This window comes from Diadema antillarum, unplaced genomic scaffold, assembly GCF_040938485.1.
Source record: "Diadema antillarum isolate AM-2024a unplaced genomic scaffold, OU_Dant_1.0 seq00000634_RagTag, whole genome shotgun sequence".
Taxonomy (NCBI): Eukaryota; Metazoa; Echinodermata; class Echinoidea; order Diadematoida; family Diadematidae; genus Diadema; species Diadema antillarum.
The window spans coordinates 382,501-402,919 of NW_027271551.1; the positions used below are offsets into that span (position 1 = coordinate 382,501).

The following is a 20,419-nucleotide window of genomic DNA, read 5'->3' on the forward strand; positions in this document are numbered from 1 at the left end:
AAAGCTCGAAATATAGTTACAAGCCATATTCGTCAAGCAAAACGTAATTTCATATCCACTGATATTGAATCTGCCGTAGGAGATGTTAAAAGGGTATGGAAAACTCTTCGCTACTTAGCGCCTAAAAAGAAAGCTGACAGCGGTGCTTCTTCTATCAAGGTGAATGATAATTACATTTATGGTCAAGAGGTGTCAAATACCTTTAGTTAATATTTCGTAACAATTGGTAAAGCTTTGCATGATAATTTTGATGGTAATGTAAAGAGGTGTCACACTGAACCCCCCCCCCCCCCCCAGTTCTTATAAAGCTCAATTTGTTTTTAATGATGTTACACTGGATGAGATTGACAATATAGTTAAGACGTTGCCGGTGAATAAAGCAACTGGACCGGATAATCTCCCAGCCAAGATCCTTAGACATGTAGCTCCTATTATTTCCCCTCCAGTAACACACATCATTAATCAATCTTTACGTACGGGTATGATTCCCAGTCAATGGAAATGTGCACGTGTAACCCCAATTTTTATAGGAGGTGATAAGACATGCATGGAGAATTATCGTCCGATTTCTGTCATTCCTATCCTAGCTGAGATAATGGAGAAGATTGTTTATAAGCAATTATTTCATTATGTAACGGAGAATAATAATTTATCTGATTGTTAATCGGGTTTTAGGCCAATGTACTCGACTCAGAGTGCCCTTCTAAATGTTTGTGATAAATGGTTGGTTGCAATTGATAACGGTAATATAGTTGGGGTGGTAATGATTGGTCTATAAAATGCGTCGATACGGTAGATCATAAAACATTATTAGAAAAAATAGAAATGTATGGTTTCAGTGAGATAACTTTGGAGTGGTTTGTTGGTAGGAAACAATTCACTTCTGTAAATGGCTACATTTCTGATGAAGAAGATACAGTATGCGGAGTACCCCAGGGTTCTTTATTGGGCCCCCTACTTTTTTCTATTTTTATTAATGATATGCCGAATTATGCACACTGTTGTGATTTAGCTTTATACGCTGTTTATTAACCTCATCCAAAGATTCCAAGGGACATTACAAGAAAATTGAATGAAGATTTGTTGAGCCTGTCAAATTAGTTAAAAGATAATAAGCTTATGGTTAATCCAAAGAAATGCGAAGTGATGTTTATTGGTTCACGCCAAAGGTTACAAAGAGTTAATAACCTCTTTAATGATTGCCATGTTTATATAGATGACAGTGAAATTAGAAAGGTTGAAGCTTGCAAGTATTTAAGGGTCGTTCTTGACCAAAATCTTTTATGGCATAATCAGGTCGATCATGTTAAGAAAAAAGTTATTAAATGTATGTATCTTCTTAAGAGATTGCGGCCGTATATTAGTAATGACACTGCCTTATTATTCTATAAATCAGTTTTGCAATGTCACTTTGATTATTGTAGTCCGGTTTGGGCAAATGCCTCCAAATCTTACCTTTCGCAATTACAAATACTACAAAATAGATCACTTCGTATTGTTATGAATGTTGATTATATACATCCTTCTGATGATTTATATGACACATTGAAATTAGATCGGCTACATGTAAGATGGGCTAAACAGCTAGCATGTACAATGTACCTTTCATTACATGAATTATACCCTCCCTATTTAAATCAAATGTTTTGATTTCGACAGACTGCTTATAGCATGAGGTCCGGCCCATCCAAATTGAAACTCATTCAACCAAAGACCAACTATGGTAAACGGTCCCTATCTTATCGAGGGGCCAAACTTTGGAATGAGCTTAATTATCCCTCTTCAACAATTGTATCAATTGAAGCATTCAAATGTTACGTAAATCACAGCCCCGACATACCTATTTTTGCAGGATAATGAGTCAACGCAATTAGCAGATTATTTGTGATTGTAAGAGAGCGATTTTTCTCACCCCTCCCCCACCCCCATCCCCCGATTTTTTTTTTATGTTGATTATATTGTTTCTAATTTCTCAGTACGTAGGCTTTTTTTTTTCTTAGTTAAATTGTATAGCTCATGCCATTTTTTATGTATATTATTGATTAATTTGTTGTTTGTACTGATGGCATGTTTTCTATTTTGGTTGGACCCCTGTGAAAACCAGCTGTTAGCTGACCAGGGCAATCCATCCCATGAGTGGAGAATGAATGAATGAATAAATAGATAAATAAATAAATAAACAAAAAGTCGCACGCATTGATTCTGTGTGAGGACACAAAATAGGTGAAATGGGTCAACCGAGCCGATCTTGACTTTTTCATATTTTCTGAAAAAGTAAGTCTTCTTCTACATTACGCTAATATTTGGGATCATAAAATGGGCAGGAAAGTATGTTTTCTAGCAGTTTCTCTTTTACATTTTTTGGCAGAATAGTGAAATTAAGTGTGCCATTAGAGTCCTTTTTTTTCATTTCTTAAAAACCTTGTACACACTCTCCACTTTCAACTCCTTTAACTTCATTGTTGTTACTCCAGTAGTGTACATCCTGTTTGTTTGTCCCATTCATCCCACAGCCAGCACGGCTTGGTAAAGATTAAGCGCTTGAATAGGCACTGTACTTCAGAGCCTCTTTTCTCAATTCACACTTTTCCTGAGTGTGTGCTTTCTTTCCAATATTTAGATAGGTTAGGAGAGTCCATTTGATTTGAGTTATACATCATGTTAAAGCTTAAAGTCTGCTTGTTTAGAATAATTATGCTCGTAAGTAAGATTTCATTTCTGGCGACTTTTTGTTTTGTTTTGTGGTGCAGGGTCACATATATATATATATATATATATATATATATATATATATATAATGATACATCTATACTTATATATATATATATACATATATACGTATATACATATACTAGATTTTTCCTTTCATGTTTACGTTAATGTATAATTCTGATATGTATTAACATAAACATGAAAGAAAAGTCTGAACTTATGTCATAGTTCTAAAAACGAAAACGTATAATAATACACGTAAGACAGTGAAAATGGAGTACGACAACTTTCGAAGTTATTCTGTTTGTATACGAAAAAACTTTTTTTTCACTATACATAGTCTCAAAGATTTTTGGACCATAAGAGACAACTAAGTGCATTAAGCAGAGCAATCATCATGGAATGTGATACCAATGCTCAACCTACGGAAGGGCAAACCAAGATAGCTTACAGCCAGTGGTATGGTCCCCGCTTGGTCCGGTATCATACGATGAGGTACTTCCGTTATTACGTGACCAATCGAAGTCATCATCCGTCTCTTGCTCCCATCCGCAGACACCATAGTCAAAGTTGCAGTCGATGTCTTGAGCTGGTGGGTCAGAATGATAGCGAGATATAAGGAACGATAAGTACCGTCTTCAAAAACTATGATAAGAAACTGATTGTAACGGTAAGACCAAAAAAGGGAGTCTTTGAGGCTTTATTACTATGAAGACCGTGGTCTCTTACTGTTGAGGTCTATGGTTCGATTCCACTGTGGCATTGGGCAAGGCATTCTACCCTCATTGCGTAGTCCTTCAGAGGTACCTTCTATCACGTGATAGCCTGCTCCTAACGGTATAAGTCCCATTTGACTGGACGCGTTAGATAAATCAAGCAAAATATAATCTTATTAGTGAAAATTGAGCAAAGAAAATGGAATTCCATCAGGAATCTTAATACAAGTACAAGAAAATAAACAACATACTACTGAGGACTAGTAATACGCAATAAGACACTTTGTATGAGCACCACATATGGCGGGTGGTCTATTGCATTCAATGTGTCTTTTGTGACTCCTGACAGGATTATTACTCACTTTGCAGGTTTGACTGAAAAGACACTTGGAGAGCAGTTGTTTTTGTCTTTGTTTGATCAGAAAGGGATAACAAACGCACATATTGATTGGATGTGTCTCTGAGACGACCACTTGAAGACGTTTGAGAATTGCTGACATATAAATGAGAAATGTGCAAGTGGTCGTCCAGAAGAATTTCAATCAATCTGCGCAATTTTTATTTATTTTTCACATCATTTGTTGCATTATTCAAGCCGTCATTTCAGTCTCGGAGACGTACATGGAGTTTTTGACTATTTGTTTGTTTTACTCTTTATGGGTGCACGAACATACCTGGTCCGCTGCAGCCTCCCTCGGAAATCACAATGTCATCTATGGCGATATCACCTGTGTAGCTATTCCCACATACACCTTCCATGTAAATGTACGTTGGCAGGGTTCGACCGGAAATGAAGACCTGAATAATGAAAAGATACGTGATGTTGCACTTTCTATCTCATTTAAAGGCATTAATGATTCATACTATACATGCACTGTGACTGCATGCCAAGCTGTAAACCATTTTACCCATTTTATAGGATTCTCATCATGACAGTTTTATGAAATTCATTTGTGCTAGGTTGTGCATCAGTTTCTATTTCCAAATGATACAAGTATAATAATAACATAATTAGCATAGCAATCGAATTTCAACATTGGCATAATCCAGCAGATGGTTTCATGGGGCACACTTCACAAGACCAACACCTACGAGTTATACAGCCCACACGGGTCATACATCCCACGAGTCATGCAGTCCACCAGTCATATGGTCCACTTGTTATGCAGCCTACGAGATAGACACTATAAAGTGGACAAGGCCCACAAGCTCGACAGCAAGTAAAATAGGCCCACGAGTTGTACGGTTCACCAGCCGTCATTAAAAGGCAAATTATTTCTACGACACCGACATTAGCCAAATAAGGTCCATGAGCGTTACACAAGGCACAAAAAGGCCCATGAGCTCAACATTGATAGCTCATGTCTCAATATGAATATTTTTAAGTTTTCTAGATTAAACTTAACAGCATTTTACAAACTTTTCATATGCTGATTAGGTGATAATGCTATTAAATTAGGTGTTTAAACTGAAAAAAAAAGAATGCTCAAGATGTCATGATGGGTACCAAGTCGCTGTAGATTTACTATAGAGTTATTTCCCCCAACAGGAAGAAACTGAAAACTTGTTGACAATATACCTACCAGTAAAATATTATAGTGCATATGCTATGAAAGAGTGGTTGTTACCAGATGTTGACGACTTTGTGGCATAATCCACTATCTACTTGCAATCTCTCTCTCTCTCTCTCTCTCTCTTAAATATAGCATAATATGCTATATGCTATATGCTATATGATATAATTTATTATACGAATAATTTATGAGTTGTGAGTGCATAGGGCACGAATATCGCACGAGGCGCGAGATGAGCCACTGGTCTATTCAACAAGGCGCGTAGCGCCGCGTTGAATAGACCAGTCATAATATATATATGAATAGACCAGTCATATATATATATATATATATATATATAATAATAATAATAATAATAATAATAATAATAATACATATACATATACATATATATATATATATATATATATGACTTATGTCACAAAACATTGTTGCAATAGCGTTGACATACAAACTTGATACAGCTTTTTTCAAACATACATCTATGAACGTAAGTGTACAGTCTTGCTAAGCATACTTGTCATAACTTACCTGTGCTTCAAGCCAAGAATCACTGCTAGTATTCGAACGTGAGAATATTAACTCCTTTCCAGTATCTGTCGGTGGTACTGACTTGTAGACGTTCAGTGAATTGACTGTGTCTCCGTACATATGATACCAAAATGTCAAGCACGTACAGCACGTGTCAGCCATGTCCGGGGGGCTCTTTAGAATTGCTACTTCTCCGGCAAAACGTGGAGAAGATGTCTCGATGTACATGTAATATCCGTCTGAAAAATAGATTCAAATAAAACTAGACTTAGTATTGTAACCGGATTTCTCCAATTAATGTGTGGGACTTAGTCTTTTTTTGGGTATGTTCGCGGACACCTCACTCAGACTTACAACGAACAGTACATCGCATCGCGTCATCACGCCGAGTAAGTATCAATAATTCACTGAGATGACAATCGAAGTGCGTGTGAAGAAGAAACTTATTACCGTTCTCGCCAATCCGGCTACCCGTCAGGACCGGTTGCCTGACACGATGCATCGTTGTCACTGAACTCGCCGCACGAAAGGCCGATGATACACACAGCGTGACAAGACTTTAGCGCACAATACACTACAAAAACCACGGGGAGAATCCGCGTCCGCCCCCGACGAGCGTCAGCTCACCACTCCTCGCTCCTACTACCCGAGCGAGAGTATAACCAAGTGCGACCCGTGACCGCCACCTAACCAGACGTACCAGAGACACCAACTTCAGTGCTCTGAAGTCATTTCATTACACAGAGACACCAACTCCAGCGCTCTAACCTCATTTCCTTACACAGCCCCTCCCTAAGACTAGTCAGTCCCTTGACTACATGTATATAGGGCAACCCGGGGGTTACATCAACAATGAAATGACAACCGGATACACAACTTCCGTATCCCACACAAATAGAAACAAAAACAAAAAAAAAACGTGATATCTACATTAATTGTACACACACTTTACCAATTAGCGTAATAACCTTTGATTATTCTTCCAAGCACACTAAAACAATTCAACGAATATACATTATGTGACACACATCAATACGCGAAATAATTTCTCGCAACTTTGCATGAACATGACGTATTAACATAAGTCTAATCAAGACGAAAAAGAAGATGAAAACTGAATAATTCCCGGATAAGAGAAGCATTTATCACTATACGCGTGTTTGTCTCCCGCCTTGCTTTGAATAAACATCTAAAGAACCTAGACGTTACCTTGCAGAAGTAGCATGTACGGTGGTTTACCTTGTATTTACACATTTGTACACGATGAAACAAAAATAAACAAAGTTCTCTTTATACTAGCAGTCCACATTATCTTAAACACATATAAAACACTGTAGCGTCATCATGAGTCGTTGCGCCTTCCGCTAGAGGTTCCCGTTCTGCGCTCCAACCACAGCGTCTCCGGAGAATTCCTTGCGCCGTCCAACTTGGTTTAGCAGATACATACCGTAGTCGTATAAGTCATCTCACAGACGATATGACGATACTCTCTGGTTCGACTTGTCGACGTAAAACTTAGTGTTGCAGGTATGGTGCATTTATTGCAGGGATCCCGCTGTTTCCTACATTATTTACATTAAGTTGTAGCTGTAGACGTAGACCTATTCACTGCAATCATCTGGCGCTCTACACGGCATCCCTGATACGAGTCATCGTATCGCTGAGGAGAGTTTCGCTTCCTTTGTAGATTGTGTCGCAAAATGGAAGACATCGGAGAGATGGGTCCATCTTCGCCAGTGTGCGCATCGGTAGGGGCAGTCTAGCTCTGGTCGAACTTCTGCAGCTTCGTTGGGGACCTTCCGAGGTGCATGGTGCCAGAAGGACATGGCGATCCGGCCCCTGCAAAGGAGCGTCACCACCTCCGTCAACCTCGATCCACGACTGCAATGGCTCGCCAAAGCACTGTTTAGTTCGCTCTACGTGCATAACGCTTGTCTTTCCGATGTTTTCTCCTGTGTTCTCGCAGGCGCCTTTCACCTGCAGGCGCCTTTCACCCGCAGGCGTCTTCGCCTCTAGGCGCCTTTCACCTGCAGACGCCCTTACAGGCCGAAATGTGGATAGACAAGATTACAGACGCAGAGTCACCCTGCATGCACGAAGGAAATCAGTAGGCATTCGTAACAATGGCACTACACTGTACTAATACTGAAAAGGGAAATGTCTCTCCTCAAGTGCAATATGCAGTCTCAAAAATCGTTATAGCAGTTGTTCTGGTTCACGCAGCCCATCCCACCGGGATATATGTGTTCGCGGACACCTCACTCAGACTTACAACGAATACATCGCATCGCATCATCACGCCGAGACAGCATCAATAATGTGAGGTGATGATCGAAGTGTGTGCGAAGAAGAAACTTTATTATCGTACTCGCAAATCCAGCTTCCCGTCAGGACCCGTCGCCTGACATGATGCACCACTGTCACTGTACTCGCCGCACGAACGGCCGATAAACACTAACATAGCGTGAAAACCACGGGGAGACTAGCACACCCCTCTTCGCTCCTTCTTCCCGAGCGAGAGCATACCCATGTGCGACCCGTGACCCCCACCGAAACTCTTACGGCCATGGGGTCACCGCACTACCCCTACGTCCCAACCAGACGTACCAGAGACACCAATTCCAGCGTTCTAAACTCATTTCATTACAGTATGTCAAGACTGACAAGTTTGATCCATCCAATCCATGATGCCATACGTAGACGAGTTTCATTATAAGTTTTGAAATGCTCATCAAAAAACAGGGATTTGAGTCTAATATCTTACGGAGGATGTAAAGGTGATGATTCTACATTCTAGATCCAAGCCTACGTTTCAATTTAAGGCAAAATTTTAAATGCGATCCAGTTTTTCAATAAAAAAGATTGAACGACACAAAAGCTTGATCGTCAACTACAACATAAATAGACAGACAAGCGGAAGTTCGAATGAAGTTGAATGAAGTTCGAATGAAATTGAAATTTAATGACGTCTTTTTGATGGTTCATATCCTTTCATTTCAGGTAGGAATTTGATAAGTTTATGGGGTTTTTTCAGCCTCAATTACACATCAAAGCAGAATTCCATCAGCTTTCAGAATAGGTAACACAACAAGAAGGAAATGGGGAAAGGGTTTTCGTCAATTTCCACGAGCTATAGCTGTTTAAAGGTGGTCACTGTTATAGTATATTTGCATATTCTCATTGATGCAACTTTGAGGGGCTTTTCAAATGATATTAACACAGATAAACTTGACATATGTGTGACGTGTTTTCCATGATGTAGGAGACCTTTTTTCTACATAATACGTCCATCCACATTGGTGGAAAACTTCACTTTTTTTCTTAATACTTCTCGAAGCTTTACGTAGGTGCGTATATGTACAAATGACGCGCACACAAACTGCCCAGATGATCCGTATGTCGTCTAGTACAGAACTACAATTATATACTTCTGACCCATACTATTCATAGATCACGAGAAATCAGTGTCGTGAGATTCAACAAATAAAAGATTGAACTTTTGAGAAAATTGACACATAATTATAATATATGATATGTACAGAAGAAAAGAAAAAAGGGAAAAATCATACAGTATCAGAAAAGTATCCATCGTACATGGATAAAAAAAAAAACCTAAGAAAATGAAGAGAACAGCGAGTTGAGGGTATGCATAGCATACACATAAACAGTACAAACAGCACTACATGGATACACACCATATCAAGCGATACTTACTGTACTTCTCTATAAACTTGAGGAAGAATCTATGTAAAAGACTTTAAACATTGTTTTGCTTCCAATCATTTCCTTTCCATACTCATTTACGTTGAAACTCTGTCCTGCTGTCAGTGCTGGAAGACACAACGAATATGAAAGTTGATAATTATTAAAGGCAGGTGTCAGTCTTTAAAGAATGAATACCATCCCTATCCGATAATATCCGATAAGGTGCAAAATGCTTTACCTACGAAAAGGCAAACACTACATATATGAGCTTACTGCCGGTTGTATGGTCGCCGCTTGGACCGGTGTTTGACGACGGGGTACCGCCATTTTCACGGGTCCAGTTAAAGTCATCATCGGTTAACTGCAGCCATCCACAGAGACCGGATTCAAAGTCGCAGTCAACGTTGGAAGACCCTGGAAGATAGTAGCGTAGTATGATAACGGTTTGACGTGTTGCTTTCATACTCAAGTTAAATTTCAAATTACTATGGTTGATGTACTAGTATTGCATATCTTGTTACGTTAGGCAAAAATACTGAATATTATGCAGATGAGAGATATATTTACTGTGTCTCGGGTGCTCTCGACTAGTTCAGTTTAAAGTGGCAGCCACTCCTAACATTTGTTTGTGTAAATGTTTACGAGAGAAATGTTAAGAGAGAAAAAAAAGAGATCATGGTTGAATATTTTGAGTTGTACTATGTTGACGTAGAGATAATGAAATAGTCCATGGAGGGCTAAAAAGTTTGGAAAAAAAAAAACTCGTATAAAAATCTCTTCATCCCCGCAATAATTCAAGAAGATGTTTGATAACGCACTTAATGCGTTTTCTCAATATTTTCAACTACCGCGGTTATGTTGGAGATAATTATGGATCTGAAACTTGATTTTATGACTCACACGTCGAATTTTAGTTTTGTAGCTCACATTTCCATCAAAACGAATTGCGAAGAGCAGATTTCGTACATTCCTACTTTTTGTCTTTTTTATAAGATTATGAAAATATTTGAAAAAAATGCAGGTAATTATGTAACAATATGGGATTAAGAAGCTTTCTGATCTTATATTTTTTCAATGATAATCATTTCCATTTACTTAATGCTCAAAATAACATCTAATTTGAATACATGTTCCTTGTATGAAATGAAAATAGATCAGCAAAAGAACACAATAATGAAAGTATAATGTTCGATTATACAAGCTTGACAAAGAATACACTTAAACACACATGTACACACATGCTGAGTAGCACTAGATCACTTTAGTATTCAAAACAAAAGATTTGTATATACGAATGAATCCATTGCAAAGGTCTCAGCATAACTTGCATGTTTCTGTGATATCAAGTGACTAAGAAAAGACATGGCAAGGGAACATACAAGTTATGCTGAGTCTAGGGGAAGGTGCATTCCAATGTCTTTTGTTAAGCATTTCAGTACTTTAGCAATGATTGACAAATAAGGTCATCTTAGGAATATTGGCTTGGAACGATTTTTTTTTGTGGGAGTTCCCAAGTAATCTGAAGAAAATAGAAGAAAAAAAAATCGTTAAAAATATATGGAATGTTTCTAGATATTCGTTTCACCGCAAAAGTGATGTTGAGGGTATCATAAATCAACACAAATCAACATGTATTTGGATTTCCGGGGCCCTTTAAATTACTGGCAAGTGACAGCAGTTACAAGTTGAGGGACCCGTGATGATATACTAAAGATGATTTGACCTCATTATTTTATCTGCAAAATGTGATAATGCTGAAAAATGAAGTTAACATTTCGCATGAAGAATACGTCTTCCTTTCGCCATTGTTTAATGTTGTATTTGCAACATCAAAACAACAGTTTCAAGCCAACATGCTAAACGTACACCTCATTTTCAAATAGTGCAGAAAATAGGGGGATATAAGAAACAGGTTTCTTTTTGCAATTTACGTAACTCAGAACAAAGAGGAAATTTAAAGATAGAATGAAAACGAATATGATCTACTTACCCAAAAATCACTGATAGCAAAAACAAAATCTAAAAGAACACTAAAGTTGTTTAAAAAGAGCCGGCAATAGCAAGCAGGCTAGTCGAGCCCAATACTTTCACAATACAAGTTATATTCGGTGCATCATCACATTACGCGTGTAAAGTCGGAGATCATAAAAAGAAGGAAAAAGAGTGTGAAACCAATGCTTTTGTAATATAATGATACAGTTTTCTAACTTTCTGTTCTCTTTTTTGAAATATATATGAAGTAGATCAAATGTGACCCAGCACTTCAAAACAAACAAAAAGTCGCCAGACATGAATTTTTAGTTAAGACCATATTCTTAAAGAACAGCCTTTAAGCTTTAAAATGATGCATAGCTCAAATCAAATGGACCCTCCTAACCTATCTAAATATTGGAAAGAAAGCACAAACTCAGGAAAAGTGTGAACTGAGAAAAGAGGCTCTGAAGTACAGTGTCTATTCAAGCGCTTAATCTTTACCAAACCATGCTGGCTGTGCGATGAATGGGACAAAAACAGGAAGTAAACCACCAGAGTAACAACAATGAAGAGATTATCACATTAAACTGAAATTAAATATGCCTCATTAACACATTCTGTCAATAATTAATGCCAACTTTCAAAGCAGTGGCACTATCCTTTCAAAAGTTATTAGAGTTGAAAGTGAAGAGTGTGGACAAGGTTTTTCAGAAATGAAAAAGGGATTCTAAAGACACACCTAATCACACTATTCTACCAAAAATGTTCGAGATAAACTGCTAAAAAAACACACTTTCCTGGCCGTTTTATGATACCAAATTTTAGCATAATGTAAAAGAAGACCCGCTCTTTCAGAAAATATGAAAAAAGTCAAGTTCGGCTAGGTTGACCCATTTCACATATTTTCAGTCCTCACGCAAAATCAGTGTGCGCGACTTTATGTTCGTTTTGAGGTGCACGCATGACGCAAATCTCTCGTTTGAAGAGGCTACACCCCAGTAAATAATGCCAGTGCATATCTTGGCAATCAATGACTTAAAGTCAAAGATATAAAACACCTGTTTCTTGACCCTGGCCTAATCTAAGCATCAGTCATCACCACAGCGCCACAGGAGGGGGGGGGGGCACCGCGAGAGGAGGAGATTGTTTTGGTTTTGGCGTGGGCCATGTAGCTCCATGGTGCGTGTGTGTGTGTACGTGTGTGTGTGAGTGTAGACATTCAGCGTATGCAGACAGAGCATGCCTGTACTGTAGTGACCGGAACTATTGTCATTCCATTTTGCTCTCCCCTTCTCCCTCCCCCATCTCTCCCCCCTCTTCCTCCCTCTCTCCCCCTCGCTCTCCCCCCCCCCCCCTCTCTCTCTCTCTCTCTCTCTCTCCCTCTCTCTCTCTCTTTCTCAATGATCCAGTCAGCAGGCTGATTGTAACCAGGGAGGTAGTCTCACCTCCCCGTTGTAACTCACTGTCAAATAGCACATTGTCAGCACCGGCAAACTGGCAATGCTCTCCTTCTTATTCCTGTATTTTCGTTATTTACGGGTCGATTTTTTTCGTTCGAAATGTAAAATGGATGACCATAGAATTTCTCAATAGAATATAAAATTGAAAACTTTAGAAAGGATAGAGAAAATTGAGTTCACTTTGAATCCCTAACAAAAAAGTCCTGTGGTACTCCCTGTGGTACTTGTCGGTACCACACAATGTACCACATAAATAAATGTTACCACAGGAACTGTGTGGTACTGTTTTACAGGCCCATGTGGTACTCCCTGTGGTACTGGTTGGTACCACACAATGTACCACACAAATATATGTTAACACAGGAACTGTGTGGTACTGTGTCACAGGCTCGTGTGGTACTCTGGGATGTACCACAGGGCAGTACCACAGGACATTACCACAGGAAAGTACCACAGGACAGTACCACAAGACAGTATACACACAAATTGTCCTGTGGTATTTTGGGACGTATACCACACGACAGTACCACAGGACAGTACCGCATGAATTGTCCAGTGGTTTTTGGGACGTACCACAGGAAAGTACCACAGGAGAGTACAACAGGAAAGTACCACAGGATAGTACCACAGGACAGTACCACACGACTTGTTCTGTGGTATTTTAGGACGAACCACAGGACAGTACCACAGGGCAGTTCCACAGGACAGTACCACAGGACAGTACCACAGGAATTGTCCTGTGGTATTTTGGGACATACCACAGGACAGTACCACAGGACAGTACCACAGGATAGTACCACAGGACAGTACCTCATGACTTGTCCTGTGGTATTTTGGGACGTACCACAGGACAGTACCACAGGGCAGTACCACAGGACAGTACCACAGAGCAGTTACCACAGAGCAGTACCACATGAAAGTACCACAGGATAGTACCACAGGACAGTACCACACGACTTGTCCTGTGGTATTTTGGGACGTACCACAGGGCAGTACCACAGGACAGTACCATAGGAAAGTACCACAGGATAGTACCACAGGACAGTACCACACGACTTGTCCTGTGGTATTTTGGGACGTACCACAGGAAAGTACCACAGGATAGTACCACAGGACAGTACCACACGGCTTGTCCTGTGGTATTTTGGGACATACCACAGGACAGTACCACAGGAATTGTCCTGTGGTATTTTGGGACATACCACAGGGCAGTACCACAGGAAAGTACCACAGGATAGCACCACACGACTTGTCCTGTGGTATTTTGGGACGTACCACAGGACAGTACCACAGGACAGTACCACAGGATAGTACCACAGGACAGTACCACAGGACAGTACCACAGGATAGTACCACAGGACAGTACCACACGACTTGTCCTGTGGTATTTTGGGACATACCACAGGACAGTACCACAGGAATTGTCCTGTGGTATTTTGGGACGTACCACAGGACAGTACCACAGGACAGTACCACAGGATATTACCACAGGACAGTACCTCACGACTTGTCCTGTGGTATTTTGGGACGTACCACAGGACAGTACCACACGACTTGTCCTGTGGTATTTTGGGACGTACCACAGGGCAGTACCACAGGATAGTACCACAGGACAGTACCACAGGGCAGTACCACAGGACAGTACCACAGGAAAGTACCACAGGATAGTACCACAGGACAGTACCACATGACTTGTCCTGTGGTATTTTGGGACGTACCACAGGACAGTACCACACAAATTGTCCTGTGGAATTTTGGGACGTACCACAGGACAGTACGACAGGAATTCCTGTGGTAATTTTCGATGTATACCACAGGAGAGTACCACAGGAACTGTCCAAAATCCCACAAGAAAATCATAATATGGTGCTATTCCACACGGAAGTACCACACAGCAAATTAAATTCGTAAGTACCACAGAAAAATGCTACAGGATATTCTTTTTTTTTCTTAACATTTTATACCAGAGGTCTATCACATCAGGAGAATATCAAACAGCAGTACCACACAGGAGTACCACACAGGAAAATTGTAAGGCAGAATCTACTGAAATTTATTATAAAAATACAAACAGAAAAGCACATATTGATATTCCTCAATTAATTGATAGATGAGTTATGTTGTGAATTATTGCAATTGATTTGCCATTACTTATCCTGTCCTATACTCCTACAGTATTACCTATTTAGTGAAAGTGCTGATGTAAAGCACGAGAAATTTCATAAGGACTTCTGTGGTACGGTACTCCTGTGGTACTCCTGTGGTACTCCTGTGGTACTCCTGTGGTACAAATTTTTACATAGCTCATGAATATTCATAAAAAGCACTCTAGATTTTTGAAAATACATATATGACTTAAAAAGTCAAAGTATTAATGATGGAACTTACTTTGAACTTTATGAAAGATTGTCTAATTATGTTATGTTATTTTCAATATCACAGATATTGTTATGAAAGTGTAATTTCATATCTTGATAATAAAGTATAATCGAGTTAGTAACCATGCCTTAATGCTTTACGGATAGACGGCCATATATATATGTACTGATACGGTCGATGGCTACCTAGGAATAGAATATGACTATATAGATCTATTGTAGGACTAGATTGGCACTTGGCCATTAGACTCTAGTTTGAGGTTATATGTTAGGAGTAGGACAGGTTATTAAGTAGGGCCATGTTTGTCCTGAAATCCATCACTCACCCATCACGAATATTCCATGATATGTGACTAAAATTCTCCCAGTTTTTTTTTTCGATCTATCCTGTGTGGTACTCTCCTGTGGTACCATGGAAATGCTGTGTGGTACTGCCCTGTGGTAATGCTGTGTGGTAATGATCGACCTGTGGTACTGTCCTGTGGTGCTGTCCCAAAATACCACAGGACAGTTCCTGTGGTACTGTTCTGTGGTACTAGTCCTGTGGTACTGCCCTGTGGTACGTCCCAAAATACCACAGGATTTCCTGTGGTACTGCCCTGTGGTACGTCCCAAAATACCACAGGAATTCCTGTGGTACTGTCCTGTGGTACTGTTCTGTGGTACCGGTCCTGTGGTACTTTCCTGTGGTACTGCCCTGTGGTACGTCCCAAAATACCACAGGAATTCCTGTGGTACTGTCCTGTGGTATGTCCCAAAATACCACAGGACAATTCCTGTGGTACTGTCTGTGGTACTGTCCTGTGGTACTTTCCTGTGGTACTGTCCTGTGGTACCTTCCTGTGGTAATTACCACAGGGGTACCACAGGACTTTTTCGTTATGGAATGGTCTGCCACAGGCAGATATCCTTATCATGCTCTTACGTAATACGACAGCTGCTTTCTCAACGATCCAGTCAGCAGGCTGATTGTAACCAGGGAGTAGTCTCACCTCCCCGTTGTAACTCACTGCCAAATAGCACCGGCAAACTGGCAATGCTCTCCTTCTTATTCCTGTATTTTCGTTATTTACAGGTCAATTTTTTTCGTTCGAAATGTAAAATGGATGACCATAGAATTTCTCAATAGAATATAAAATTGAAAACTTTAAAAAGGATAGAGAAAATTGAGTTCACTTTGAATGGTCTGCCACAGGCAGATATCCTTATCATGCTCTTACGTAATACGACAGCTGCTGGAGTCATCAAACTCTGGCTTGGCCTCCAGGTTTGTCACGCCTGAGCAGAGAGTTTATTTGCAATGAACAAGTACTTCGACTCCCAACTCCCAAACGACAAATATACGCACCCCACTTTGGGTAAACCCAGTTGGGGACTCGCCTCAAACGAGGGATTGACGGCATGCGGTCACAAATTATCTATAAATCTAAAGGTTATCATTTGACTTACATATCTGAGAAAAAATATATATACATATATATATAATATTCGCGACATTAAATTGCTTTCGTGATGATGCATCACATACATAACATAATCATGTATTTTACAGAAGTGATTGATTAATGATAAATATTCATAGGTTCCAATGGGGGATCATTTAAACGTTATTCGCCAAGTGATAAAGAAACAAGGGAAAAAATAAGCATAAGAAGTTATGGAGAACATATTAAGATGAGCACTTTGAGGCGTTATAGAATTATTAAAATATTCTTACAGCATTGGACCTTCCAGTATAGGAGCTGCAGTTCAGGTAATTTTAAATGAAAAGTGAACACTTTGTAGCGTTAATAGAATAAGTAAGATGAGTATAATTACAGCAGTGAGAAACTGTCAGTAGGAGAAGCAGTGCAAGTAGATTCGTAGCCATGGCGCCGTTTCTCGGGTGTCGAATGGTGCTGGCAAATCAAGTTTCCGCCACGGCAAGAAACTCAGCTGGAAAGGCAGGACAAAACCTTCGACATATATAGTCTTTCTGTTCCTCATGAACAATATGATTTCGTCAGCTCTTTTGCGTCACGACTCTACTTCTCCTATTTCAAAGTTAACAACGTCAAAGTTAACAACTTATCAAAGTTGATTTTCATAAGTCTGTCAAAAATATCAGTCTGGCAATAAACTGTTCTGCCGCAATTATTTGGAATTACTAAAGAATTGTTGGGAAGACAAACACGCTTGCTGCAGGTGCTGTATAGTTTACCTTTAAAAAGTATGATTAATTACATGTTGAAATTATATTTCGTTACGAAAAACGATATAACCAAATTGTGATTGATTAATGCATTTCGATCTAGATGTGCTACAAACGGGTGTTCTATTTCACAGCACGCTCAATAAACAACCAGACAAATGATATATATATATATATTCCCTTATTACTTACATTGTCTATGTTTATTCTTCACGCCAGCTGTAATTTAATCATTTCATAAGTATATTGACTGGTACACTATATTATACTAGGCAGAAATACCAATTACAAATCAGTCAATACAAGCGGAAACGGTAAATCTCCTCAACATGCTTTGGATGAATTAACTTATTAATCTACAATTTTTTTAATCATTCAGCTCTGATTATAAACACAGCTGTGAATGTTGCAGAAATTGTATCCATGTTTTGGATTTAAAGGTACAGCTGTATCATTCTTTAAGTGATGAGTCGTATTTCAATCAAAGATCATGAAAGATCATGCCCTGAAAGGGCACGTAGAATTTTATGCTTCGTAGATGATTGTTTTTGTCCTCTTCTCCCTCTCTCTCTCTCTCTCTCTCTCTCTTTCTCTCTCTCTCTCATTCAATGTAACTTTTACATGGCAAAAGTAACACTTGCAACTGATTGACAAATTGCCCTGCATCGACGTAAATAAGCACTGAATTGATCACAGTTTTAGTAGTAGCCACGACCAAAAATCGTGGGCGTACATACTCGAGCAGGATTCGAACCTACGGCCTCCTGATCACCGGACAGGCGTCATCTCGAGCTTTCGCCCGCCAGGAAGTGTTGTTCTAATCCTTATAGGATGCAGTGGGTACTGCGTAATTATTCACATTCATGAAATTCTTCCGTCGAGATGTGTCGTTGCAACTGATTGGCAAATTGCCCCACATCGACCTAAAATTTACGTCGATGATTTGTCAATCAGTTGCCGTGAAAACATCTCGACGAAAGAATGTCATGAATTTGAAAACAGCAATTATTATGTGAATACATCACTGTAGCTTATAGTATGTGCATGTATGTATGTGTCTGTAGGTATAATTATAAGTATGTCGAGTTGATCATGCGAGACTAGTATCGGGAGGATTTTATCATATCCTCCCCTTCCATTCTTCTTCTTCCTCTTCTTCCTCTTCTTCTTCTTCTTCTTCTCTCTCTCTATCTCTTTCTCTCTCTAACCCGTATTTCACAAGCATCATGTTGTTGAACCCTCTTGTTTTTCTTCATTGTAATGTTATTCGTTACCGGTTGCCAAACAGTCAATCTTTCTGCTTATTCTTGGTAATCATTCTGTATGCAAATTAAGATGTAACTCATGTAATTTATTACAGATGTATTATATAATTGGTGAAGATGATGATAATTGTTGAAAGTATACTACTGTTATTTTGTACTATGTTAATGAAATCGTTGGTGTATTTAAAAAAAAATGGAATACAGAAAATAAATCAAATCAAATCAAAAACGTGGAGGACTACGCGTAAACGTATGATACATTTACTCTTTGATGTTATTTTCCCCGATGTCACTTGAGTACTGCCTTTCAGACATAGATAGCTGTATTCTGTGACTGTGATTGGAAGTTATCCCACAGTACCAGTCTAACCTTATACATTTAACAAAATTGCTTTGTAGAAGACCTTCGGAAAATGTCTTTGACGTACCCTACACATAGCTTTTTATTTACTGCACATTTTTTCCCCTCAGGAGTGAAACCTGAAACGTTTGATACCAAGAAACAGGAAAAATGTCAGAAAGGAGATACATGATAATAGTGATGAGGAACATCATCAAAGGAAACTGCGACTTTGCCTTAATGGAACATCAACATGATAAGCTCTAACTTATGGAGATGGTCTTTTTTAAACGAATATCAGCAAGAGTGATTGTGATTGTGTATTTGTGTTTGTGTGTGTGTGTGTGTGTGTGTGTGTGTGTGTGTGTGTGTGTGTGTCTGTCTGTCTGTCTGTCTGTCTTCCGAAGAAAATACATAATGACGAAGGTCCGTATGTATGGACACAGGAGGAAAAGGGAAACAATTTACGGTAGACGAGCAGATCACACTATTGGTAATCATTTGAATAATTATGACTGATCACTTGCATTCATACACAGCCAATTCTTTTTCTATTTTAGATTTAACGGGCGTTTAGCACACATTGTGTTAAATCTAACACCATTATTTTGGCAGTGTGTGTTTTAAAGGTTATGTATTCTTTCAACTTCATCTTTTCAATACCATCTCAACATAAAATAGGTGTGGTTTTTTATTCATACTTGATCAGAGTAACATTTAATCCCTATGATGTTAAATCTAACACCATTATTTTTGCAGTGTGTATGTGTAAAGGTTATGTATGGTATTAAAGAATGGGGGTAATGGGGGGAGGTAACGATGGGGGCAGAAGTGGAGGGAAGTCTCTTATAAACCAAACAAGAAGGTATACATAACCAAGGCCTTTATGCATTAATTTATGTTTGATGCTTTTGTTTTGTTCTGTGTTCATGTATCCTTGGCATTTCACTTTGAGACATTTAAAATTATAAGGTCCAATCAGCAGTGCACCAAATAACACAATCACTAAAAGATGTAAACATAATCCTTGATGACAACTCTTCAAAAGTAAATATTGCATCAATTTAAAGATAAACTGACACACAATGATCCCACATAGTCCCCCAAAAGTCAACAAGTAACACATCAATAAAAACAACAAACAAGACGTATAGGCCTATAATGTTCATGGTTTCAATTTCCATAATGGTCGAAATTGTTTTTCTGTCAATCAACCTTCCTTATTATGATCGTTGTATACAGTGACTGATGTGCCTGTATACATGGTATATGACTGCAATTATAATCCCGTCAAGCTCGGTAAGTTCATATTTTAGAATGATCAGGTGGACATATACGGCAAAGACCCCAACCCCAAAGCTAACTAAATACAAGACTTCCTCTAAATTGAATACACTTATTTGAAGTGTGGTTGCCTTTCAATTTGATGTCAACTTGAAATGAATTTGAAAGCTTATTGCTGAACTGACGCAACTGAAAAATTAATTGCTTCGATAGTAAATGTGAATGACCGGATTTTGAATTTGATTGCAGAATTCAGTGCTGCGTGGAGCATGGAATGGGTGAAATTGAA

At 39.0% G+C, this 20,419-nt stretch overlaps 1 protein-coding gene across 1 annotated transcript in view; it reads right to left on the reverse strand.

Moving 5' to 3' along the window:
- Positions 1-16,977, reverse strand: part of LOC139736247 (MAM and LDL-receptor class A domain-containing protein 1-like) — a 32,137-nt gene extending 15,160 nt beyond the window's left edge. Inside the window, exons 1-5 of the mRNA XM_071646979.1 lie at positions 16,869-16,977; positions 9,512-9,652; positions 5,534-5,772; positions 4,103-4,226; positions 3,164-3,301 (exon numbers count right to left, since the gene is read on the reverse strand). Of these exons, the coding sequence (XP_071503080.1) occupies positions 3,164-3,301; positions 4,103-4,226; positions 5,534-5,772; positions 9,512-9,652; positions 16,869-16,920 (694 nt within the window). The 5' untranslated portion in view covers positions 16,921-16,977. The remainder of the gene's footprint in view (positions 1-3,163; positions 3,302-4,102; positions 4,227-5,533; positions 5,773-9,511; positions 9,653-16,868) is intronic.
- Positions 16,978-20,419: the final 3,442 nt, after the last annotated feature.